Consider the following 27,847-nt stretch of genomic DNA (forward strand, 5'->3'; position numbering starts at 1 on the left):
TAAGTGAATACTAAATCAGAAGATAGATCTCAAAATAAGAGAACAACACAATTGTTAGCAATGACTTGTAAAATATACACCCTTGGGTACACATTCATATAGCCATAGTTAAGTTATGATAATGTGACTGGGGATTTTGAATTAAAATGTTAAGTAAATTTTCTTTTTTTAAGATTTTATTTATTTATTCATGAGAGAGAGAGACAGGCAGAGGGAGAAGCAGGCTCCACGCAGGGAACCCAATGTGGGACTCGATCCCGGGTCTCCAGGATCACACCCTCGGCTGCAGGCGGCGCTAAACCGCTGCCCCACTGGGGCTGCCCAGTATATTTTCTTGAAGCAGAAATGACTTAGTTTCAGAAAAATATAATCTTCAAATAAGCAGTTTAATTTCTCTAGAAAAATCCAGAAGTGGGGACGCCTGGGTGGCTCAGCGATGAAGCGTCTGCCTTTGGCTTAAGGCGTGATCCCGGAGTCCCTGAATCGAGTCCCACATCGGGCTCCCTGCGTGGAACCTGCTTCTCCCTCTACCTATGTCTCTGCCTCTCTTTCTCTGTCTCTCATGAATAAATAAATAAAATCTTAAAAAAAAAAGAAAAAAGAAAAATCCAGAAGTGATACTGTTCATTTCACTGAGACAAATATGGAGGATAGAGCAATTTCCTTTAGAAAGAAAGGTCTAATTATATTCTGATCAAATAGTAGAGAAAACAAATTAAATTATGTCTGTTAGAAGTAAAAATGTAGGGGCGCCTGGGTGGCTCAGTTGGTTCAGCATCTGCTTCGGCTCAGGTCATGATCCTGGGGTCCTGGAATCAAGCCCCAAGTCAGGCTCCCTGTTCAGTGGGAAGTCTGCTTCTCTCTCTCCTTCTGCTCCTCCCCTCACCTTGTCTTACTCTCTCGTTTGTGCTCCCTCTCTCAAGTAAATAAAGAATATTTTTTAAAAGAAGTAAACATGGGGGATCCCTGGGTGGCTCAGCGGTTTGGTGCTTGCCTTTGGCCCAGGGCACGATCTTGGAGTCCCGGCATGGAGCCTGCTTCTCCCTCTGCCTGTGTCTCTGTGTGTCTCTCTCTCTATCATGAATGAATGAATGAATAAATAAATAAATAAATAAATAATCTAAAAAAAGGAAGTAAAAATGTATATAATGAACAATTAGCAAGAAAAATTTCCAAACTAATGAAGTAAGGGGGAGAAACAAAACATCAGAAACTTCATTGAGCTTCATTGATGAAGAAAAGGATAAAAGTTCTATTTAGGAAATTGTAAAATCAATAATAAGCATAATACAAAAAGATAAGATTTTCATAATTCTACAAAGTGGACTGAATCTCAAGACACAAATGTGGGATTAGGGCAAAAAACATATACAGTTACAAGAAGTATATCTTAAAGATAAAAACACAAAAAAGATTTAGGCAAAGATACACAAGGTGAGTGGCGGCAAAATAAAAGCAGTGTGGTGATGTACTTATCAAAGTAAATTCAAGCTCAAAAGCACTCAAACAAGAAAACATAAAAAGGACAAAACAAGGAAAATACATAATGCCATTGTGGAAAATGGCCTAAGATATACACTTTAGGGTGCCCCTTCCTCCCCTCCCCAAAACACAGAACCACAAGGAAAAATTTGTCTAAAAATATTATTGTATTTATTCTTTTTATAATATAACAGCTGAAGTAGACAGAAAAATCAGAGTAACGAAACATTAATCATCAATGGATATATCCATGAAAGTTTTACAGTTCAGTGGAGTATCTGAGCTACAAAGAAAATCTTGAGTAATGATTGCCAGTTTAGATTCAACAGGCTACATTCTCTGACCACAGTAAGATCATAATGACAAAAAAAGAAAGAAAAGACAAACTAGTTAGAAACTAAGAAACTTTCCTCTACAGCTAGGCTCAAAGTGAGAAATCAATTCTGAATTTGAAACTTTTATACCAGAGTTTAAGAGATAAAGTAACCACATTTAGAGGAAAGTGGCCTCAAATCCTTTACTATATATATAAAAAAAGACTGGACAAAGAAAAATAACTGAGTTAAGACTTTGATGCAGGAGATCAGAAAAAAACAACAAAATAAAGTAAATATATGAAAATTAAATACCAAACAAAAAACCAAGAAGTGGCAATTGATAAAGTTTAAATAAATAAAATAAATATGAATTTAGAGAATTTAAATAAATTATAAAGCTACTCCTTTCATATAATCAATTCTGTGGATTGGCCCCTGGGAAAATCTGGTCAAATTGAAAAGAAAAAACTACAATATTAGTAAATAAAGAAGACATCACATCAAGCAGGTGGTAATATCAAGTTAGCGTGGTGGAATGTGAGGTATAAGTCTAGAGCAACACATCTAAGCATTTAGGTAAAAATGTGTGAGTCCTTGGGACAAAAGTGATCATGAAAATTAAGGAAAAAATCCCTAAGGGACCAGGGAGGGAGTAGAGAAAAAAATAGTGTTCAAGTCTGTCATTTCAAACATACCAGTATCCAAAGCAGCATTATGGGACACACCTCCACTGGCACAGGAGGCCTGGCTGGGGCTGACAAAGGGAGATATGCCAGAGGTCTCAGTCTTCTCCAGGCAACCCTATAGGTGTGAAATGTTCATGACCACATGGGGCTTCAATGTACAGGGCAGGCTGGAAAGGACAGACCCAGAGCAGTGTGATTGGGGGAGGAGCAGAGGATGTTGTGGGCAGTGCTGGGAAGCTATGCACAGACCAGGACTGGACTGGCATGGACCAAAGCTAACAGAAAGAGCTAGGACTTCATGAGATGGTAAGGGGTAGAACAAGATGGGCAGAGGCATGACTGCGATGACACTTTGAATCTTCCTCAGTGTCCCAAAGTGGAATTATCAGGGAGGACTATCCCACACTCATCTATCTCCCATCCCATTTTTCTAACACCTCTGGCCTGGGGAATAATAACAATTGCACAGAAGTTAAGGAATTGGCTATGCACTAATCAGGTGCCAACTCCGTATCTGATGGCCTAGGATGAGGGACTGCAGGGAACAAGGGTCATGGGCACTTCCACTGTAAGGTCACATCTCTCCTAACAGAAGAAGGCCCACTGAGCCCTGAGTGGGCATCACTCCATGGGCCACTTCTGCATGTGCACTGCAGCCTCCTCCTAAGTACAGTTGCACTGTCACTCACCATCAGAGGTTTGAAATTGAGTTTGTGGCCAGAAAGACAGGTTTGGGGGGCTATTGGGGGTTATTAAATTCCTTATTATGGGGCACCTGGGTGTCTCAGTGGTTGAGCATCTGCCTTTGGCTCAGGTTGTGATCCCAGAGTCCTGGATTGAGTCCTGCATCAGGCTCCCCAAAGGGAGCCTGCTTCTCCCTCTCCTATGTCTCTGACTCTCTGTCTCTCATGAATAAATAAATAAAATCTTTAAAATGAAATAAAATTTCTTGTTCTTCCCAAGTTTGTTAACAAAACTCTGGATGGTGGGGGATGAGGGCAGGGCCCTGCCAAGGTTTAGGGAAGAAAGAGACAGACAGTTGGAAGAATAAACAGAAACAGAGGGCAATTTTGAGGACCACCTTCCCATGAAGGAGTGAAAAGAGGCAGGAGACCAAATGATGAACAGAGAAACTCTAAAATGACCTAAGAACAAAGTGTTATAAGAACAAGCGTGTGAAGAATTCATTGAATGTCTCCTTTGCACAGGATGTTGGTTACAGGATCTCGGTCGAGCAGGGCTCAGCTGTCTAGTCTGGAGCGCAGGTCAGTGGTGAGCGGGTCATGCTGGATTGTCTGATGAAGCATCAGGCCCAGCAGCCCCGCTCGGTTCCTCATAGCTGTGCGCACCTTGTGCTCCTGCTCAACCAGCTCTTCCAGCTTGTGCAACTGTGGGAGGTAAGCATGAGAGGGGGATCCCAGGATGATATCCCCCTTCCTTCAGCCCCAGTCAGCATTGTAGCCTACCGCACGAATGCGCTCTAGGTCCACCTCAGCACGCCTCAGCTTCTCCCAGCAGTAGTGGAGGTTGCACAGGCGTTTGGGGAGGCAACAGAAATTGCCAGTGACCTCAAACACATTGTGCACTAGTGGGCAACCGCACACCTCATCATCTGATACCTGTGAGGAAGAATGAAGGATGATGTAGTATGGAGGGGGGTAGAAATCTAGACATTGAGAGGGATCAGGTAGGCATTGTGAGAGGAATGGAGGGTGGAGGGCATTCTGGCAGGAAGGAGAAGAATGGGGAGTGACCTGGCAGTGGGGGAGGAGAGGAATTCGGGATCAGGTAGAGAAGAGGAGGCAAAAGGGGGACGATCATGTATATGGAGGATGAAAGAAGTTAAATAAGCAGGAACGGGGCAGCCCGGGTGGCTCAGCAGTTTAGCGCTGCCTTCAGCCCAGGGAGTGATCCTGGAGATCCGGGATCGAGTCCCACGTCAGGCTCCCTACATGGAGCCTGCTTCTCCCTCTGCCTGTGTCTCTGCCTCTCTCTCTCTCTCTCATGAATGAATAAATAAAATTAAAAATAATAATAAATAAGCAGGAATGGAGGTGATCAGAAAGGAGAGACAGAAGAATAGAAACAGATCAAATGAGTTAAAGGAAGGATGGAGGGAAGGTCTGACAGGGCACAGTAGATGCAAGAGGGTTTGTAAGCATGGAAGAAGTGAGGAATGGGACAGTGAGGGTGGGAGGAATAGGGGCTGCGTAAAAAGGGAGAAAGGACTTAGGAGGAGCAAATGACTGCGGGGCAGGCAGAATAAGGATGGAGGGAAGTCATGCGGGGGGAAGAGAGGAATATGGGGCAGTCTGGCAAGGAGTGGGAAGGAAATGTATGATGGTCAGGCAAGGAGAAGAATGGGGAATGGTTATGCAGTGAGGGCCAAAGGAAAGGGACAGATGGTCTGGTAGGGATGGAGAGAGAAATTTAGGAGGGGTAGGTCAGGCAGAGAGAAAACAAGAATAGAAGAGAAGCAGCCAGTAAGGAGGGGGGAATGTGGGGTGGTCAGAAGGGAAGAAGGGGACACGCGAAGGTCAGTCAGGAGTTATGGACACAGTTGGGCAGAAGGAACAAAGAAACAGGAGGCAATCAAGAAGAGAGGAAGAGAGAAATACGGTGGTCAGGCAGGGAGAAGGGGACAAATGAAGGATGATGAGGTAGGGAGGGAAGAGCCACCTTAGCCACCTTGTTATCTCTCGAGTGCTCAGGGCACAGCACCTGGAGCCGTTTACAGTACTTCTTACTCTTTGGGTCGTAAACATCACAGAAAAGCCTTGTGGCCCTGAGGGGAGATGGAAAGTGAAGTGCTAAGGGTCAGAAAGGGGGAGGTTCCACCCTGAACCCCTGCCCATACTTTGTCCCCAAATCCACCCATTCCCTCCTCCTAATCCACCCACCTCTGCCTCTGAGCCCACCCACATCTTTCCCCTGATCTTGCCCACCCTGCACCTGACCCTGTCCACATCATGCCTTTGATCTTGACTAGCCCCACACTCACCCTTCAATGCAAGTAGGGTACATGGACCCAAAGGACGACTTGCACTCATACTGGGAAGAAAGAGTGCAAATGGGAGGAACCGTTAACGTACACAGCATGCCCTCCCATGACAAAGCCCCAAACAACACATTTGTCCCTGTGGCTCCCATGTTCCTGTCTGCCCAGCCGACTGCTTCTCTTCTATTCTTGTTTTCTCTCTGCCTGACCTACCCCTCCTAAATTTCTCTCTCCATCCCTGCCTGACCATATCTCCCTTTCCTTTGGCTCTCACTGCATAACTATTCCCCATTCTTCTCCTTGCCTGACCATCATACATTTCCTTCACCATTGGCTGATGCTCCAATCTTGGCCCTCCTACTAAGGATGGAAGAGAAGCACAAATGGGTCGAACCACAGATGTGTGTTGCTTTCCTTTCTACAACAAACACCTAGGCACCGAACCTACCCTCCTCCCCACAGAACCCACCCAGGCAAAAACATCTTTGCTCCATCTGCCCCCCGCCAGTTCCCCAACCTTGGCAAAACAGCGTTCCATGTGGCGCATGGCGACATGCATGCTGACTGACTGCCCACAGGAGACACAGAAGATCTGCAGATTTAGGCTGTTCTTGCTACTTTGGTTAGTCTGCACAAGACAGTGGAAGGGCCAGTGAAGCAGTGCAGAGAGGGGAGGGGCAAAGCAAGATTTCAAATACCTTTCTGCTCCACCCAAGCCACTCCTATCCACCTCCCCATCCTTGCACACAGCCTGCTGCTTGCCACGCTGAATTATGGCCTCCAGTTCATGGAAATGGTTCTCCATGTCCTTCAGGCGGCTGTGAGCATCCTGCTGTTCGCGGTGGATGCGCTCAAGCATTTTCTTGCCATGCTCCTCAGCAATGCAGGGGCTCTTTTGCCACTGCTGGATGCGCTGGGGCAGAATCTCATAGATGCGGCTGGAAAGGGAGATAGCAAGAAACGGAATGGGTAGGTAGGGACATCAGAAAAAGAAGAAAATTAAAAAATATATTAAAAAAAGAAAAAGAAGAAAATGAATGACTGGTCAATGTATAGAATAATAAATAATAGATGAGAGAATGCTGGTGAATGGGTGACTGAATGGGGGATGGACAGATGGGTAAATGACTATAAGGGTAGGCGAGTGGGCTGGTGGATAGAATGTGTACGAGAGGTTCAGTGGGTGCGTGGCTGTAAGGTGGATGGATGGATGGGTGGGTGCGTGGATGAATGGTGGGAGGATACATGGGTAGAGGGATAGATAGGCTTCTGGATGGTATAAATTACGTCCCACTCCACATCCTGTTGCTTAACTTCACTCACTCAGCTGCCAGTTTCATGCCACAGTCGTCTGAGCAGTACTTGGAGCCTGGCCGGGTGGGATACACACAGCCAGGTCCCAGGCACTGCCTCAGCAAGACTGGATCCTTGACATCTGTCTTCTCTGTGTGTTTCCGCTTTTCTGTGAGCTTTTGCTTCTGCTTCTCCTTCTTCTCTTTCTGTGGGACAAGAATAGTCAAGGCAGAGATAGAAGAGTTGATGTCAGCTTTCTAACCTTTCACCCCTACCCTGTATTCCACCCCTGATCCCTGTCTTCATGGCCCCCCATTCCTCTCACTGTCCACTTCACCTTTTTCTTCAAATTCTCCATTTTCTTCACATTCACTACTGGTTTCTGTGGTGCAGGATCCAGGAATGGCAACTCCTCAGTGTCACTCATCGAGGACTGTAGGCCAGGAAAATGCCAGCAGGTCTTCCCAACTTGTTTTTTAAATGATGTTTTGACACTCCCTATCTTTGTTATTCTCATTGCTGACCCTCTCTGCCTTCATTTTCAACTTCTTTCTACCCAGGCTCCCTGACATACCCTCATAAGGCTTTGTCAAAAGTCCCCTATGCAAAAGTTCTGGCATAGGTTTCAGTCCTGAGGCAGGTCATTTTCAGACAACAGCTGGGGTGTGGCTGTTATCTGAGAGGCCTCCTTTACTGCCAATGGCACTTCCAGCATCTGGTACTTCTGGGACAGCCTGGACTTCTGCAGTCCACGGTAGGCAGCTATGATTGAATGCACAGTGCCCAGTGTGACCATGGCAAGGTGTCTGAGAGTGTTCCAGGCAAGAGCTGAAGAGAAAATCCTTGCACGAACTCCACTTCTCCATCTACCCTGTGTCCTGGACTTACCAGAGAATAGGGATTACAACTAGGTTTCTGTGCTGGTGGGAGGAGGGGTCTGGGTTGGCACTAAGTGAATGGGAACAGACTTAACCTGTCCCAACACTCCTGGTCCCACCTTCTGGCCGACAGGGCCAGGTTCCACTGCACCTGGTTGGGACTGACTGGCACGATTTGGCCCTGCTTGCCCACTTTATCCAGACACACTTGGCTGATCCATCTCAACCCACTTTGCCCACCTGAATGCATAAGGCCCTGCTTATATGCTCTAAAAAACTAGACTACACTCTGTTATACTTGGTCAACTCAGTGGGCCTTGCTCCACCCTTCAGGACACACTTGCTACCCTACTTACCCTGCACTATGTACCCAGACAAACCACCTCAGTCTAGCCCACCCAAACACACATGACCCCACCCCTCATATATGCTCCGCCCACCTGTCTGCCCCACCCAGCCCACCTAGTCCCTCCAAGAAACACTGCCTGACTTCCCCCTTGGACACATTCTCTCTCACCTCACACTGCCAGCCCTGTGGGCCTCATACACGCACCAAGGCATACCTAGCCCTGCCCCATGCAAGGCCCTCTCCTCTTGCCAGACTCTCTCAGCCTCATATGCTTCTCTCCACTTCTCCTACATACCGGTTCTGTCTTCTCTCCCACATGCTAAGCCATGCCAAGCCCTCCCTATCCCCCACTCCCCACGTGCAAATGGCAAGTCATGCCCTGTCTGCACTGACTCACCTAGAATAAGTTAATGATCTTTATTCTGAAAAGTACCCCTACCTGTACCAGTGACACCAAGTAAAATATATAAAAATACAATTTTTAAAAATGCATGTGTGTATATATATATGCTCACACACAAACAAATCATTCTCAGTGATTATAAGAGCAAACACACCCAATAAAAGAATTTACATTTTTGATTAAGAAAATCCCCAGTTGGAGAATTCATACTATTTTTGAGGTAGAGATGCAATATTAATAAAAACTGACCCTGGAATTAGCCTTCAAGGAAGTCTAAACACATTCCAATGAATAAGTATCACATAAGGCACAGAAAAGATTGCATCAGAAATTAATAAAATGTTTAAAACTTTTTAAAACCTAAAACACACTTCTAAGTAACTCTTGGTAACACTACAACAACACTGAAACTAGAAAAAACTTAGAACGTAATAAGACCAAGAACAATACATACCCAGCTGTGGAACTTTAAGGTGAAAATATGAGAAAAGAAAGACGGAAATTCGTATTACAAGAAGCTACTATCCCGACTCCAAGAAAGACGTAAATTAGTATTAAAAGAAGCCACTATCCCGACTCCAAAGACCTCCATTATCAACCCCAAAATTCTCTTCAGTGAAATCACGCCCACAACTCCAATCACAGAACCTGAAGTCCGTCGTCCGAGTTCTTCAAAATACCTCAGCGCCAAGCAGGCACTAACCCGTGAGGAGCCTCGTGGCAGGTGCAGAAAAAAAGTCAGTAGAGCTACTTCCGGCTCCGGTATCGACCATAGCCCCGCCCCTTTTTTAATATGTTGGGTTTGCGCTTGCTCAGGATCCCGGACAGAGCTGCTGTACTGCCCAAAGTTGGAAGAGTATGGTTACAGAGAAACCACTTCTGTATGTGTGCCATTCTGCACATGTGCCATTCTGCGGAACATTACCACAGGCCTACAGGGATACACTTGTCTTTTCTGAGATCAGCACCAAGTTTCATGTATTAGAGTGATTGATCATTGCATTATTGTATATTGTAGGAAAATTAAGCCCCTCATCATTGCCAATTATTTTGAAAAGTTTCATATTATTACTATTTTACTGTCTTCTGTCATTTTAAATATGTGGTAAACAATGAGGAAAACAAAAACACATAAATAAATTTTTTAGTCAAGAAAGTAGAAAAAGATTTATAGAAAATCCAGGAAATAAAGAAATCAAAATGCAAGAAGGTAGGAATAAATTCATATTTGAAGTTCATATTTTATTACATTATAAGTAAAAAATTATTAATGGGGGGATCCCTGGGTGGCTCAGTGGTTTGGCGCCTGCCTTTGGCCCAGGGCGTGATCCTGGAGTCCCGGGATCGGGATCGAGTCCCAAGTCGGGCTCCCGGCATGGAGCCTGCTTCTCCCTCCGCCTGTGTCTCTGCCTCTCTCTCTCTATGTCTATCATAAATGAATAAATAAAATCTTTAAAAAATTATTAATGGGATAAACTCTCCAGTTAAGGTCAAAGATGGCCATTTCTTTAAAATATTTATTTATTTATTTATTTATTTATTTATTTATTTATTTATTTATTTATGATAGACACAGAGAGAGAGAGAGAGGCAGAGACACAGGCGGAGGGAGAAGCAGGCTCCATGCCGGGAGCCTGACGTGGGACTAGATCCCGGGACTCCAGGAATGCACCCTGGGCCAAAAGCAGGTGCCAAAACGCTGAGCCACCCAGGGATCCCAAAGATTGCCATTTTGGATGAAAAATAACTAATCTAGTTATATTCTGCTTATGCCAATCTTAGCAAATCATTAGAATACAGAAAATTTGAAATAAAGGGATGGAAGAAAATTTTCCAGACACATGTTGACCAAAATAAAGCAAGGTCATTTATTTTAACATCAAATTAAAAAGACTAAGACAAGTTATTAATTAGGATTGAAAGGTCATTCTATAATGCTATGATTCACCATGAATATGTAAAAATTTTCAATCTTATATACAATTAAATGGTGTAAAATAAATATAAAGAAAATATATTAGGTAAGACAGAAAAACAATATTTTCATTGTAGAATATTACAACCCTACTGTTCTTCTAATTCTCACTCACTCTTCAAGACTTTCCTCTGGTATCACTGTCTGGGAAGTTCTCTCTGCTTCCTTTTCATCTGGATGACCGGCCTCTCTTTTGAATGAACTTTTGGACATAATTATAATAGCAAGGATGTTCCTTTTATTTGAATCTTGAAATTAAGAAGGAAATGGAGGCCTTGCCTGAATCCTTCACACCTGTTTTGTGTCTGTCTTCCTCACTTGAAATGAAGGTAGGAACAATGCTGGTCTTGGTCAATGCTGGTTGCCCAGTGCTCTGTTTACTGCCTAGCACACAGGGGTATCCAGTAGCCATCATTGATCAAAGGAATGCATGAGGAACTCTACCCTTCAAATACTGTTGCAAAATGGCAAATTATTGTAATTTATCTGGCTCCCTATTATTCCTTGAAGATAAAAAGCAAATATATGCTGTAATTTACATTGGAGTTATGTTTAACTAATCGTTGACAAGAAAAGCAGTGTTCAAAAAATGTTTAAGATCTTTCTGTTAAGACGTTATTTTTCCCTGATTCAAGCCTGGCATCTAATGACAGTGTCCCCAGCTAAATCTTCACAGTTTATATCAAACCTTGTTTAGGGATTGGGGCAAGAGATAAGAAATCCAAGCTGACCTCAGAAGTAGTCTGTGAACTCTAAACAAAGTATTACTTCGCCATGGTCATGGAAGTTTATAAGTACTACTTGTGGTGTCCAAGCTATTGTTTTAACTTCTCTTTGAATTATTTTTCATCACTGTGGCCCACTCAGTGAGTCCTGGACAGCTTTTTGCTCTCCTTCACCTCTGATTTCATACCTACTTCTCTAGTGTCTCGTGTCTCTTTACTGCTTTCTTTCATTCCCAATTCCAAAGCACTAGTTGAGGTTTCTCATATTTTGCATCATAATAAACTTCTCTCTTTGAAATGTGGCTGGTCAATCCATTTTGCCTCCAGGATTGTCTTCCTAAAGGACCACAGATGATGAAATATGTCATCATCCTCCTTGGGAATCTTCCTTGGATCCCCAGATTCAGAATCAGCTCTCCACTCTATGATGTGCCTCTCATAGATAAGTTCTCTATAACAGGCCCCACTTTCCTGTGGCAGACAAGTCCTCTTCCTAGGCCCCCCAGGTGTCAATCATTCAGAGCATCCTGGATATTCATTCTCTTGTCAGTCCAGCACTGACTTCCACATACCAGGCCTGCCCTTCTTTTTTGCTAATTCCTACTCACCTTTCAAGACTCAGCTTTGGCACGATCATCTGTCAAGTTCCTTCTATTTCTTTTACAACTGGGTGACATGTTTCTCTTTTGAATGTACTTGTGGGCATACTTATAATTGTGAGTGGTGTTCCTTCTACTTTAATCCTGGAATTATAAAGGAGAAGGGAGTGTTTGCCTTACCTCTCACATCTGTTCCATGTTTATCTATTTTTGTGTGCCATCATTTTGCTTGTCTTTCAAGGCTAAGCTCAGAAACTTGCCCCACTAAGATGCCTTCCCCAATACCTTGTTCCTCCTTCTCCCATTTTTCCACAGTAATTCTGTCATTCTGCTTTGCATCACTGTGTGCATTGCAGGGTTCTCTCCTCCACCAGACAATTAAATCAAAACTGAATGTGAATGCCCTGACTCCTAGCTCCTACAATAGCTGCTGATGATTTTTTTAAAGATTTTATTCATTTATTCATGAGAGACATAGAGAAAGATGCAGAGACATAGAGGGAAAGGTAGGCTCCTTGCAGGGAGCCTGACACAGGACCCAATACCAGGACCAGGATCACACCCTGAGCCAAAGGCAAATGCCCAACCACTGAGCCACCCAGGTGTCTCATGCTGATAATTCTTGACTCGTTGCTTTGGTCTCTTCTGACATCCCGGATACATTAGATGCTAAGTGTTTTGTGGGCAAAAGAGTACCTTTTTAGAGGGAAACACTAGAATGGCCTTCCAGATGGGATGGAATGAGAAACCATCCCAAGAGCAGATACTCTAAACTTAACCTTTCCTCTGCAGACTGTTTCTGTACTTATAATTTTGGTTTTTATAACATCTAATATATTAAATTTTCTTTTATGGATCATGCTTTGGGTAATCATATCTAAAACTCCTTAGCTAGCTTAAAACCACAAAGATTTTCTCCTATATTTTCTTTCAGGAGTTTTATAATTGTATATTTAACCTATAGGTCTATGATCTGTTTGATATAATTTTTGCATAAAGTGTGAGTTGTAAGTTAAGGTTCATTTAGTTTGGGGGTATTTTTGGAGTTTTTTTTATATAGATATTCAATTCCTCCAGAATTATTTCTTGAAAAGACAACCCATTCTCAATTAAAAAGACTTTGCATTTATTTTATTTTTCTTCAAAGATTTTGTTTATTTATTCATGAGAGACACAGAGACAGAGAGAGAGGCAGAGACACAGGCAGAGGGAGAAACAGGCCCCACGCAGGGAGCCCAACATGGGACTCGATCCCCGGTCCTCAGGATCACACCCTGGGCCAAAGACGGCACTAAACTGCTGAGCCACCCGGGCTGCCCAAGACTTTGCATTTAATTCAAAAATCAGTTGGCAGAAAGAGGATTCTGAGAAGATGGAGGAGTAGGAAGTACCAGAAATCTGTCTCCCATCTAGACAACATTGTGCTGGCATAATCTTCCTGGTGTAACTATTTTAGAACTCTGGACAAGAGATAATATTTAAAGAAATAATGACCCAAAACATCATAATTTGATGAAAGATATGAATACAAACATCTAAGAAGCTTAATGAACTCTAGATAAGATTTACTTGAAGAGAGGTACATCAGGACACATTATAAATAAACTTTCAAAACACAAAAAAATTTGAAAGCAGCAAGAGAGAACTGACTCATCACATACAAAACTTACAAGGGATTCTCAATAAGATTAAAAGCAAATTTCTCCTCAGAAACTTTGTGAGGCCAGAAGACAGTGGGCTGATATATTCCAAATGCTAAGAAAAAAAAACCTGTCAACCAAGAACTCTATATCCAGCAAAATTGTCCTTCAAATATGAGAAATTATGACAATCTCAGATAAATAAAAGCTGACAAAATTCATTGCCACTAGACCTGCCCTGCAAGAAATGCTAAAAGGAGTCTTATAGGTTGAAATGAAAGGACAATAGACAGTAACTTGAAGCTACATAATTTTCTTAATATAGTTTTGAATTCATTTGCTTTTTTTTGTATATTTTTTATTGGAGTTTGACTTGCCAACATATAGCATAACACTCAGTGCTCATCCCGTCAAGTGCCCCCCTCAGTGCCCGTCACCCAGTCACCCCATCTCCCCACCCACCTCCCCTTCCACTACCCCTTGTTCATTTCCCAGAGTTAGGAGTCTCTCATGTTCTGTCACCCTCTCTGATACTTCCCACCCATTTTCTCTCCTTTCCCCTATAATTGTAACTTTATATGGTGACAGATGATGACCGCACTTACCATGGTGAGCATTATGTAATGTGTAGAATTGTCAAATCACTATGTTGAAACTAATATAACTGAAACTAACATAACATTGTATGTCAAATATACTCTAATAATATAATAAATAAATAAGAGGCAGTCCAAGATGGCCACATAGGAAGACCCTGAACCCACCTTCTCATATGAACACACTGAATCTATACTTGCATATAGAAAAATGACTGCTAAAGAAGAACTGATGGCTTATTGAACAGTTTATGCACAACAAACAATAGAGGGATCACATAGAGAAGGGTAAGAGAGACATGGTAACAATGGGAATCTCACCCTCAACATGAAGACCTGAAGCAGGGAAGGATATCACTGAGATGCCCACATGCAGACTCACCTGCCCTGGAGCACAGTGAATAAAACAGTGATTTAATGGGAAACTAGATTATAAGTGAATGAAATTAATTTACTAACACTAAAGAGTCTGCCAAACAGCAGAGGAACTCCTAGAACTCTCTTCAGGGTCAGAGGTGCTGGTAAGCACTATTATGTTCCCCTTCCACCTTGATAGTAGGGTAGAGGCACTCTAGCCAACCTTCTAGGGCTGCCCCAGTGAGCTCCAGGCCACCAGCCTACACCAGCTCTAGCCATACCCCCAAGGCAGCTCCTCCTGCCCACATCTGCCCCAGGTCCAATCATCCCACCACGGACCTGCATCTGACCCAACTGTCCCACTTGGATTATTCTGATAAAATACACATTGGGATACCCCAGCCCATGCCTACTTCAGCTCCAGCAGTCCCAGCAGGGTGTCCCTTGTGCAGAGCACACAGGAATCCCTGGCCCCTGCCTGCTGTAGCTCTAACTGCCCCACCATAGCAGCCCAGCATGGAGTACCCTGGGAACACCTGGCCCACACCCACCCCAGCTCCAGCCATCCCACCAGGTCAGCTCATGCACAGAGTTCCCTAGGACCTCCTGGCCCACATCTGCTCCAGCTCCAGCTCCAGCTGTCCCAACAAGTCTACCCCAACACAGAACACCCCAGGACACCCACAATCCATGCTCACTCCAGCTCTAGCCAGCCAGACAAAACTGCAAGGCACATGCAGTTTACACAGGGGACACTCCTACACAAGGCCACTACTTCAAGACCAGGAGAGGTGGCTGCTCTACCTAATTCATGGAAACAAACATGGAAAATCAAACAAAATGAGGGAATAATGAATATGTCCCAAATGAAAGAACAAGATAATAACCCAGAAGAAACCCTAATGGAACATAAGCAATTTACCAGATAAGGAGTTCAAAGTAATACTCAAAGATATTCACCAAGCTTAGGAGAAGAATGGAAGAACATTGTAGAACTTCAACAAAGAGTTAGAAATGTTAAGAATGAACAAATCAGAGCTGAAGAATATAATGACAGAAATTAAAAATACATTGGAGGGAAACAGTAAATTAGATAATATATGAAAACTGATCAGTGATATAGAAAACAGAATAGCAGACATCACCCAATCAGAACAACAATAAGAAAAAATTATTTATTTAGATTTTATTTTTTAAATTTATTTTTAAATTTATTTTTTATTTTCAAGTTTTTATTTAAATTCCAGTTAGTTAAAATATAGTGTAACATTAGTTCAGGAGTAGAATTTAGGGATTCATCACTTACATACAACACCCAATACTTATCACAAGAGCTCTCGTTCAAAAAAGTTTTTTAAATAATAGTTTAAGGGACCTCTGAGACAACATCAAGCATGCTAACATTTATGTTATAGGTGTCTCAGAAGGAGAGGAGAGAGATGGAGGGATAGAAAACTTACTTGAAGAAATAATGGCTAAAAACTTCCTAACCTAGGAAAGGAAAAAGACTCTCAGGTCCAGGAATCATGGAGAGCTCTAAACAAGATAAATCCAAAAAGATGACATGAAGACATATTATAATTAAAACAGCAGAAGTTAAAGACAAAGAGAAAATCTTAAGGATAGCAAGAAAAAAAACAAAGTCACAATAAAGGAAAACTCCATAAGACTATCAGCTGATTTTTTAGCAGAAGAGAGTGGTAGGATGTATTTAAAGTGCTGAAAGGGAAAAATTTACAACTGAGAATACTCTACCTGGCCAAGATTATTACTCAGAATGGAAGGAGAGATAAAGTGTTTCCCAAAAAAGTGAAAACTATAAAAGTTCATCACCTCTAAACCAAGCTTACAAGAAATGTTAAAGAGTCTTCTTTAAGCAGAAAAAAAGCTATAACTAGAAATAGGAAAATATGTGAAAGAAAATCCCACTGGTAAAGGCAAAAATAATAAAGGCAGTAAATCAACCAACTAAAAAGTTAGTAAGTAGATTAAAGACAAAAATAGTGAAATGAACTATAACTACAATAAGTAGTTAAGGAATATACAAAATAAAAACATGTAAAAGAAGATATCAAAACATAAAAAATCTGGAGAGGGAAGTAAAATGTAGCACTTTAAAAATGCATTTGAACTTTTAGCCACTATCAGCTTAAAATAAACGATTATATACATAGGTCAATATATATGAAACTCATGATAACCACAAACCAAAAACTTACAATAAATACACAAAAAAAAAAAAAAAGAAAAAGGAACTCAAACAAAACACTAAAATGAAAAATTATCAAATGCAGGAGTTCAGGAGAAGAAAAAAAGAATAGAGAACTACAAAATGACTAGAAAACAATGAACAAAATGGCAGTAAGTACATACCCATCACTAATTCCTTTAAATGAAAATAGACTAAACGCTCCAATCAAAAGACAGAGTGGCTGAATGGATTAAAAAGAAAAAATCAACAAGACTCATTTATATGCTGCCTACAAGAGATTTACCTAAATTAAAAACATACAGACTGAAAGTGAATGGATAGAGAAGGATATTTCATGGAAATGGAAATGAAAAAGGAAGCTGATATAGCAATACTAATACCAGACAAAATAGACTTTAACACAAAAACTGTAACAAAAGACAAAGAAGGACATAATTACCCCTATAATGATATAGGGGTAAATTCAAGAAAAGTATATAACATTCAGGGGCACCTGGGTGGCTCAGTTGATTGAATGTCTGCCTTTGACTCAGGTCATGATTCCAAGGTCCTGGGATCCTGCTCTACATTAGGTTCCTTGCTCAGTGGGGAGTCTGGTTCTCCTTCTCCTCTCCCTCTATGGGCTCCCTCTCTTTCTCTCTCTCAAATAAATAAATAAATAAATATTTTTTTTTAAAAAAAGAAAAAAGCATGTAACATTCATAAATATTTATGCACCCAACACAAGAGCATCTAAAAATATGAGGCAAAGGGATGCCTGGGTGGCTCAGTGGTTGAGCGTCTGCCTTCAGCTCAGGGCATGATCTCAGCATATGAGATCGAGTCCCACATAGAGCTCCCTGCATGGAGCCTGCTTCTCCTTCTGCCTATGTCTCTGCCTCTCTCTATGTGTGTCTCTCACAAATAAATTTTTTAAATCTTTTAAAAATATATGAAGCAAATATTAACAGACATTAAGAGAGAAATTGACAGTAATTCAATAATAGTGGGGACTTTAATACCCTACATATCATTGTACTATCATTCAGACAGAAAATCAATAAGGTAACAATAACCTTAGATAGCACATCAGACCAGATGGACTTAATAGATAAATACAGAACATTTCATCCAAAAAGTACAGAATACACATTATTCTCAAATGCACATGGAACATTCTCCAGGATAGGTAACATGTTAGGTCACAAAACAAGTCTTAATAAATTCAAGAAGATTGAAATCATATCAAGCATTTTTTCCAACTACAATGATAGGAAACTAGAAATCAATCACAAAAAGAAAACTGGACAAAAACAAGGACTGAATAGATACCATGATGACACTAAACTCATATCTTTCAATAGTAACTCTGAACGTGAACGGGCTTAATGACCCCATCAAAAGGCGCAGGGTGTCTGACTGGATAAAAAAGCAGGACCCATCTATTTGCTGTCTACAAGAGACTCATTTTAGACAGAAGGACACCTACAGCCTGAAAATAAAAGGTTGGAGAACCATTTACCATTCAAATGGTCCTCAAAAGAAAACAGGGGTAGCCATCCTTATATCAGATAAACTAAAATTTACCCCGAAGACTGTAGTGAGAGATGAAGAGGGACACTATATCATACTTAAAGGATCTATCCAACAAGAGGACTTAACAATCCTCAATATATATGCCCCGAATGTGGGAGCTGCCAAATATATCAATCAATTAATAACCAAAGTGAATAAATACTTAGATAATAATACACTTATACTTGTGGACTTCAATCTAGCTCTTTCTATACTCAATAGGTCTTCTAAGCACAACATCTCCAAAGAAACGAGAGCTTTAAATGATACACTGGACCAGATGGATTTCGCAGATATCTACAGAACTTTACATCCAAACTCAACTGAATACACATTCTTCTCAAGTGCACATGGAACTTTCCCCAGAATATACCACATACTGGGTCACAAATCGGGTCTGAACCGATACCAAAGGATTGGGATCGTCCCCTGCATATTCTCAGACCATAATGCCTTGAAATTAGAACTAAATCACAACAAGAAGTTTGGAAGGACCTCAAACACGTGGAGGTTAAGGACCATCCTGCTAAAAGATGAAAGGGTCAACCAAGAAATTAACGAAGAATTAAAAAGATTCATGGAAACTAACGACAATGAAGATACAACCGTTCAAAATCTTTGGGATGCAGCAAAAGCAGTCCTAAGGGGGAAATACATCGCAATACAAGCATCCATTCAAAAACTGGAAAGAACTCAAATACAAAAGCTAACCTTACACCCAGCAGAAGAAGAGAGTTAATAAAGATTCGAGCAGACTTCAACGAAATCAAGACCAGAAGAACTGTGGAACAGATCAACAGAACCAGGAGTTGGTTCTTTGAAAGAATTAATAAGATAGATAAACCATTAGCCAGCCTTATTAAAAAGAAGAGAGAGAAGACTCAAATTAATAAAATCATGAATGAGAAAGGAGAGATCACTACCAACACCAAGGAAATACAAACGATTTTAAAAACATATTATGAACAGCTATATGCCAATAAATTAGGCAATCTAGAAGAAATGGACGCATTCCTGGAAAGCCACAAACTACCAAAACTGAGACAGGAAGAAATAGAAAACCAGAACAGGCCAATAACCAGGGAGGAAATTGAAGCAGTCATCAAAAACCTCCCAAGACACAAAAGTCCAGGGCCAGATAACTTCCCAGGGGAATTCTATCAAAAGTTTAAAGAAGAAACCATACCTATTCTACTAAAGCTGTTTGGAAAGATAGAAGGGATGGAATACTTCCAAATTCGTTCTACGAGGCCAGCAGCACCTTAATTCCAAAACCAGACAAAGACCCCACCAAAAAGGAGAATTACAGACCAATATCCCTGATGAACATGGATGCAAAAATTCTCAACAAGATACTAGCCAATAGGATCCAACAATACATTAAGAAAATTATTCACCATGACCAAGTAGGATTTATCCCCGGGACACAAGGCTGGTTCAACACTCGTAAAACAATCAATGTGATTCATCATATCAGCAAGAGAAAAACCAAGAACCATATGATCCTCTCATTAGATGCAGAGAAAGCATTTGACAAAATACAGCATCCATTCCTGATCAAAACTCTTCAGAGTGTAGGGATAGAGGGAACATTCCTTAACATCTTAAAAGCCATCTACGAAAAGCCCACAGCAAATATCATTCTCAATGGGGAAGCACTGGGAGCCTTTCCCCTAAGATCAGGAACAAGACAGGGATGTCCACTCTCACCACTGCTATTCAACATAGTACTGGAAGTCCTAGCCTCAGCAATCAGACAACAAAAAGACATTAAAGGCATTCAAATTGGCAAAGAAGAAGTCAAACTCTCCCTCTTCACCAATTACATGATACTCTACATAGAAAACCCAAAAGCCTCCACCCCAAGATTGCTAGAACTCATACAGCAATTTGGTAGCGTGGCAGGATACAAAATCAATGCCCAGAAATCAATGGCATTTCTATACACTAACAATGAGACTGAAGAAAGAGAAATTAAGGAGTCAAACCCATTTACAATTGCACCCAAAAGCATAAGATACCTAGGAATAAACCTAACCAAAGAGGTAAAGGATCTATACCCTAAAAACTATAGAACACTTCTGAAGGAAATTGAGGAAGACACAAAGAGATGGAAAAATATTCCATGCTCATGGATTGGCAGAATTAATATTGTGAAAATGTCAATGTTACCCAGGGCAACTTACACGTTTAATGCAATCCCTATCAAAATACCATGGACTTTCTTCAGAGAGTTAGAACAAATTATTTTAAGATTTGTGTGGAATCAGAAAAGACCCCGAATAGCCAGGGGAATTTTAAAAAAGAAAACCATATCTGGGGGCATCACAATGCCAGATTTCAGATTGTACTACAAAGCTGTGGTCATTAAGACAGTGTGGTACTGGAACAAAAACAGACACATAGATCAATGGAACAGAATAGAGAACCCAGAAGTGGACCCTGAACTTTATGGTCAACTAATATTCGATAAAGGAGGAAAGACTATCCATTGGAAGAAAGACAGTCTCTTCAATAAATGGTGCTGGGAAAATTGGACATCCACATGCAGAAGAATGAAACTAGACCACTCTCTTGCACCATACACAAAGATAAACTCAAAATGGATGAAAGATCTAAATGTGAGACAAGATTCCATCAAAATCCTAGAGGAGAACACAGGCAACACCCTTTTTGAACTCAGCCACAGTAACTTCTTGCAAGATACATCCACGAAGGCAAAAGAAACAAAAGCAAAAATGAACTATTGGGACTTCATCAAGATAAGAAACTTTTGCACAGCAAAGGATACAGTCAACAAAACTAAAAGACAACCTACAGAATGGGAGAAGATATTTGCAAATGACATATCAGATAAAGGGCTAGTTTCCAAGATCTATAAAGAACTTATTAAACTCAAGAGCAAAGAAACAAACAATCCAATCATGAAATGGGCAAAAGACATGAACAGAAATCTCACAGAGGAAGACATAGACATGGCCAACATGCACATGAGAAAATGCTCTGCATCACTTGCCATCAGGGAAATACAAATCAAAACCACAATGAGATACCACCTCACACCAGTGAGAATGGGGAAAATTAACAAGGCAGGAAACCACAAATGTTGGAGAGGATGCGGAGAAAAGGGAACCCTCTTACACTGTTGGTGGGAATGTGAACTGGTGCAGCCACTCTGGAAAACTGTGTGGAGGTTCCTCAAAGAGTTAAAAATAGACCTGCCCTACCACCCAGCAATTGCACTGTTGGGGATTTACCCCAAAGATTCAGATGCAATGAAATGCCAGGACACCTGCACCCTGATGTTTCTAGCAGCAATGTCCACAATAGCCAAACTGTGGAAGGAGCCTCAGTGTCCATCGAAAGAGGAATGGATAAAGAAGATGTGGTTTATGTATACAATGGAATATTACTCAGCCATTAGAAATGACAAATACCCACCATTTGCTTCAACGTGGATGGAACTGGAGGGTATTATGCTGAGTGAAATAAGTCAATGGGAGAAGGGCAATCATTATATGTTCTCATTCATTTGGGGAATATAAATAATAGTGAAAGGGAATATAAGAGAAAGGAGAAGAAATGTGTGGGAAATATCAGAAAGGGAGACAGAACCTAAAGACTCCTAACTCTGGGAAACGAACTAGGGGTGATGGAAGGGGTGGAGGGCAGGGGGTGGGGGTGAATGGGTGACGGGCACTGAGGGGGGCACTTGACGGGATGAGCACTGGGTGTTATTCTGTATGTTGGCAAATTGAACACCAATAAAAAATAAATTTATTAAAAAAAAAAGAAAACTGGAAAATAGACGAACGAAAATGTGGAGACCAAAAAACATGCTACTAAAATCAGTAAGTCAATGAAAAAAAATCAAAGAATAAATTAAAAAATACCTTGAGACAAATAAAAATAGAAACACAACTTTCCAAAATCTATGTGATACAGCAATAGCAGTTGTATGAGGGAAATTTATAGCAATACAGGCCTACCTCAAGAAATAAAAAAAAAAATCTCAGACAAATAATATAACCTTACATCTAAAGGAACTGGGAAAAACAAAATCCAAAGTTAGTAGAAAGAAGGAAATAATAAAGACCACAGTAGAAATAAGTGAAATAGAGACCAAAAAAGAAAAGATCAATGAAAACAAGATTAGGTTCTCCGAAAAGATAAAGACTGATAAAACTTTAGTCATACTCACTCAAGAAAAAAAGAGAGACAGCCCAAATCAATAAAACCAGAAATGAAAGAGAAGTTTCAACCAATATTCCAGAAATACAAAGGATCGTAAGAGACTTACCAAGAGCAATTACATGCCAACAAGTTGGACAATCTAGAAGAAATGGATAAATTCCTAGAAACATACAATCTTCCAAGACTGAATCAGGAAGAAATAGAAAATCTGAACAGACTGATTGATAGTAATTAAATTGAATAAGTAATCAAAAAAGTCCCAACAAATAAAAGTCCAGGACTAGATGACTTCACAGGTAAATTCTACCAAACATTTAAAGGAGAATTAATACCTATATTTGTCAAACTATTCTAAAAATTTGAAGAGAAACAGATACTTCCAAACCCATTCTACAAAGTTGGATTTACCCTGATACCAAAAGCAGACAAAGACATTTAAAAAATAAAATTGCAGGCCAATATCCCTGATGAACACAAGTGCAAAAATCCTGAATAAAATATTAGCAAACTCTAAAAAAAAAAAATTAGCAAACTGAATTCAACCATACGTTGATAGGATCATACACTATGATCAAGTGGGATTTATTCCAAGGATGCTGTGATGGTTCAATATCTGCAAATCAATCAATGTGATACACATTAACAAAATCAAAGATAAAAATCATATGACTCATCATATTTTGTTTTTGTGATTTTGTTTTTCCTAGTTCCTTTCATTGCATTTCTTGTCCACTGAGGGTGGCTCAGTGGTTGAGAATCTGCCTTCAGATCAGAGCAAGATCCCAGGGTCCTGGGATCAAGTCCTGCATTAGGCTCCCTGCAGGGAGCCTGCTTCTCCCTCTGCCTGTGTCTCTTGTGAATAAATAAATATAATATTTTAAAAAGTTATATGATCATGTTAATAGAAGTAGCAAACAAATTTGACAAAATTCAACATCCATTTATGATAAAACTTTTAACAAAGTGGGTTTAGAAAGAACCTAACTCAACATAATAAAGGCCATATATGACAAACCCACATCTAACATCATACTCAATGGTGAAAAGCTGAAATCTACTCTTGCATTTTTGTTCAACATAGTACTGAAAGTCTCAACCACTGCAAATAGGCAAGAAAAAGAAATAAAAGGCATCCAAATTGGAAAGAAAGAAGTAAAACTGTTACTATTTGCAGATGACATGATACTATATAGAAAATCCTAAAGCCTCCCCCCAAAAAACTACTACAACTAATAAACACAAATTCAGTAAAGTTACAGGATATAAAATTAATATACAGAAATGTGTTGCATTTCTATACACTGATAATGACAATTAGAAAGAGAAATTAGGAAAACAGTCCCATTTACAATTGCATCAAAAAGAATAAGATACCTAGGAATAAATTTAACCAAGGAGGTGAAAGATTTGTGCTAGGAAAACTGTAAGGAATTGATGAAAGAAATTGAGGATAACATAAATAAATCGAAAAATATACCATGCTTGTGGACTGGAAGAATTAATATTGTTAAAATGTCCATACTACCCAAAGCAATCTACAGATTCAACGCAATCCCAATCAAAATAGCAATTGCATCTTCAACAGGACTAGAACAAATAATCCTGAAATTTGTATGGAACCACAAAAAACCCTGAATAGCCAAAGCAGTCTTGAGAAAGAAGGATGAAGCTCGTGGTATCATACTGCTGGATTTCAAACTACACTACAAAGCTATAGTAATCAAAATAGTATGGTACTGGCACAAAACCATAACATAGACCAATGGAATAGGATAGAGGGCCTAGCAATGAGCCTATGCTTATATGATCAATTGATCTATGACAAAGGAGGCGAGAACATACCATGGGGAAAAACAGTCTTTTCAGTAAATGGTGTTGGGAAAACTGGACAGCTACATGCGAAAGATTAAACTGGACCACTTTCTTATACCATGTACAAAAATAAACTCAAAAGAGAATAAGGGGGATCCCTGGGTGGCTCAGCAGTTTAGCACCTGCCTTCAGCCCAGGGCGTGATCCTGGAGTCTGGGGACCGAATCCCACATTGGGTTCCTGCATGGAGCTGCTTCTCCCTCTGCCTGTGTCTCTGCCTCTCTCTCTCCCTGTGTCTCTCATGAATAAATAAATAAAATTAAAAAAAAAGAGATTAAAGATGTAAATGTAAGGCCTAAACCCTAAAACTCTCAGAAGAAAACATTAGACAGTAAGCTCTTTGACATCAGTGTTTGCAGTATTTTTTTGAATCTGTCTCCTCAAGCAAAACTAAAAAGCAAATTTTTAAAACACACCAGAAAAAGACAAAAGTAGATTTGAACATGTGGAAAAACACCCTTTGTTCTTGTTCTTGGATAGGATGATTCAAAGTTATAAAGATATCAGCTCTTCTCGAGTTCATTTGTAAATTTAGTATAATCCCTCCAAAATTACCAATAAGTTATTTCATGGATTAGAGTTGTAAACAATGTTAATGTGTGTGGCAAAATACACTATAAACAAAGGCAAAAGACAAATGTCAAACTTGTAGAAAATATTTGCAACATATACCATAATCAAGATCTAATCTCTAATGTAGAAATTGGGGGCCAGCAAGCCTTTTCTGTAAAGTAGTAAATATTTCTGGCTTTGATGAGCTCTGTCACAACCAATCAACTCTGCAATTAGTGTGAAAGAAGCACCAACAAGAGGTAAAAAAATGATTTTGGTTGTGTTCCTATAAAACTTCATTTATAAAAACTGGTGGTGGACCAGATTTGGCCTATGAGATATGCTTTGCTGACCCCTGATATAAAGAACTCTTGGGGGGTCCCTGGGTGGCTCAGCGGTTTGGTGCCTGCCTTCGGCCCAAGGCATGATCCTGGAGACCCAGGATCGAGTCCTGCGTTCGGCTCCCTGCATGGGCCCTGCTTCTCCCTCTGCCTGTGTCTCTGCCTCTCTCTCTCTCTGTGTGAGAGAATGAATGAATGAATGAATGAATGAATGAATAAACCTTTAAAAGAAAGAACTCTAAAAAATTAAGAGACAAGGGCTTGAAAAACCTCATAAAAATGTGAAGACATGAACAGGAAATTCACTTACAAAGATGACCACCAAATATATTTTTAAGTTTATTTTTTTAATATTTTATTTATTTATTCATGAGAGAAACAGAGAGGCAGAGACATAGACAGAGGGAGAAGCAGACTCCTCACAGGGAGCCCCATGCGGGACTTGATCCCCAGACCCTGGGATCAGGACCCAAGCCAAAGGCAGACGTTCAACTGCTAAGCCACCCAGGCATCCCTATTTTTAAGTTTAAATTCACTTATAATTAGAGAAATGCACATCATGTTTTCCACTGAAACACAAAAGGCTCTGGATGTGGGCCATCAGCCACATGGTGCTCACTCTCAGAAGGAGGATGGTGAGCTGTCTCAGGGGCAGCAAGTCCAGAATCTACTGCTTCTGTGACCCATCTGCCCCTGCCCTAAGGCCCTGGTGACCAATACTAAGTATTTCATTCAATTTTCACTGAAACCCTGTCAGCTAGATGACAATGATTATCATTAGGCACATTTGACAGTAGAAGCAGCTGAAGCGCAGCAATGCTAGGCCATTTGCCCCAAGGTCACACTGCTAGCAAATGGAAGGATAGGGAAATATTTAAGACAAGTCCAGTGGATGCCAAAGGGTCCACACTCTGTGATACTGAATCCTACACAGGGTCAGTCCCCAATATACTTTATTTCTATTTTCTCTCATCTTCAAAGCACTCTGGCTGAGGAGTGACAACATCTCCTGTGCATCAGCTGAGCTTCTGCGCATTTTGGTGCACATCCAGGGCCATCCACATGGCTCTGCCTCTTCTGACAAAGATGAAAACTCAAACTCATTGTCCCCACCCCCTTCTTGGACACTGGAAACTAGACATGGATCCCCCAGTGGCTGACCAACTCAGGACTGTTGGTCTTTGTTCACCTCGGGTCCCGAGCCCTGGGACCATGCCTTTGATTCCTCTAGCTGCCAATCATTTACTGACCAGAAGAAGCCACCTGTGGCTGGACTATGGGGACTGCCAGAGGACACTTCAAAGTCCCCAATTACTGGCATGTCCCAGGCTTCTCATATCATTTATCCAGTGATGGCAAATTACTACATCCAAGAGACAGCCTTTATCTGCTTTCCACAGGAACTTCAAATAATGCCCAATACAGGCACACCACTGCCACACCCCTAGCAGATTTCCAGTCATCAGTTTCCCCAGACTGCCAATCACTGACCTATATGGTTTCTAAAACTGACATGGAGAAATCAAACACTGACCATTCCTGAAGGATTTTTATGGCTCCCACTCCAGAAACCAAACCAGTACTATGAATATTCATAGCAACTTTATTCATAATACTCCCAAACTATCCAACAGAAGGTGACTACATAAACAACCTATGGTACATTCATACAATGAAATACTATTCAGCAATTAAAAGGAGCAAAAAAAACTGATACAGGGGATCCTGGGTGGCTCAGTGGTTTGGCGCCTGCCTTTGGCCCAGGGCGTGATCCTGGAGTCCCGGGATCGAGTCCCGCGTCGGGCTCCCAGCATGGAGCCTGCTTCTCCCTCCTCCTGTGTCTCTGTCTCTCTCTCTGTCTCTGTCTCTCTCTCTCTGTCTATCATGAATAAATAAATAAAATCTTTAAAAAAAAAAGCCTGATACATGCAACTTCATAGAGGAATCTCAAAATCAGTATGCTGAGTGAAAGAAGCCTGTAAGAAGAGTACATACTAGATGATTCTATCTATTTATTTATTTATTTATTTATTTATTTATTTATTTATTTATTTTTGACTGGATGATTCTTTTTTTATAATAAATTTATTTTTTATTGGTGTTCAATTTACCAACATACAGAATAACACCCATTGCTCATCCCGTCAAGTGCCCCCCTCAGTGCCCGTCACCCACTCACCCCCACCCCCCACCCTCCTCCCCTTCCACCACCCCTAGTTCCTTTCCCAGAGTTAGGAGTCTTTATGTTCTGTCTCCCTTTCTGATATTTCCCACACATTTTTGAATGGATAAAGAAGATGTGGTTTATGTATACAATGGAATATTCCTCCTCAGCCATTAGAAATGACAAATACCCACCATTTGCTTCAACGTGGATGGAACTGGAGGGTATTATGCTGAGTGAAGTAAGTCAATCGGAGAAGGACAAACATTATATGTTCTCATTCATTTGGGGAATATAAATAATAGTGAAAGGGAATATAAGGGAAGGGAGAAGAAATGTGTAGATGATTCTATTTAAATGAAGTTCTAGAACAAAGCCAATCCATAGTGATGGAAGTCAGCATAATGGTTACCATTGAATGGGGAGAATTGACTGGGAAAACACCATAATGGAACTTTCTGGAGTGATAGAAATATCTTGGTCAGGGTGAAGGTACATGGATCTATACATTTATAAAAACTCAAAACACTGTATACCTAATAAGGGAGCATTTTAATGTATGTAAATTGTACCCCAAGTTAAAAAATCAGAAATACAGTGGGAATGTACATTTTGGATCAGTTTGTACCAGCCAAAATAGTTACTTGTATGCATGTTTAT

The 27,847-nt window shown here is 40.7% G+C and overlaps 1 protein-coding gene across 2 annotated transcripts; it reads right to left on the reverse strand.

The window, feature by feature from the left end:
• Positions 1 to 1,657: 1,657 nt before the first annotated feature.
• LOC144307849 (CXXC-type zinc finger protein 1-like) lies at positions 1,658 to 8,956 on the reverse strand. 2 transcript variants are annotated; one of them, XM_077887893.1, is made up of 9 exons: positions 8,861 to 8,956; positions 7,114 to 7,209; positions 6,807 to 6,982; positions 6,214 to 6,421; positions 6,001 to 6,111; positions 5,487 to 5,536; positions 5,174 to 5,270; positions 3,952 to 4,104; positions 1,658 to 3,873 (listed from the first exon to the last, which is right to left on the reverse strand). In XM_077887893.1, exons 2-9 carry the CDS (start codon positions 7,201 to 7,203, stop codon positions 3,727 to 3,729), a joined length of 1,032 nt encoding a protein of 343 aa, XP_077744019.1. In that variant the 5' UTR covers positions 7,204 to 7,209; positions 8,861 to 8,956; the 3' UTR covers positions 1,658 to 3,726. The 2 variants fall into 2 exon arrangements, with proteins under 2 accessions (XP_077744019.1, XP_077744018.1); XM_077887892.1 differs by having other exon boundaries at positions 5,165 to 5,270.
• Positions 8,957 to 27,847: the final 18,891 nt, after the last annotated feature.

The sequence above is a fragment of the Canis aureus genome, chromosome X (genome assembly GCF_053574225.1).
Source record: "Canis aureus isolate CA01 chromosome X, VMU_Caureus_v.1.0, whole genome shotgun sequence".
NCBI classification, from domain to species: domain Eukaryota; kingdom Metazoa; phylum Chordata; class Mammalia; order Carnivora; family Canidae; genus Canis; species Canis aureus.

Excerpts from the sequence above, each read along its gene's own strand:
- LOC144307849 (XM_077887892.1), bottom strand. The coding sequence starts at position 7,203 with ATGAGTGACACTGAGGAGTTGCCATTCCTGGATCCTGCACCACAGAAA. Across the intron at positions 6,112-6,213 it reads CTGTGTGCAAGGATGGGGAG|ACTAACCAAAGTAGCAAGAA; the intron begins GTGGATAGGAGT and ends TGTCTTGTGCAG. Across the intron at positions 4,105-5,164 it reads GAGATAACAAGGTGGCTAAG|GTATCAGATGATGAGGTGTG; the intron begins GTGGCTCTTCCC and ends TCTTCCTCACAG.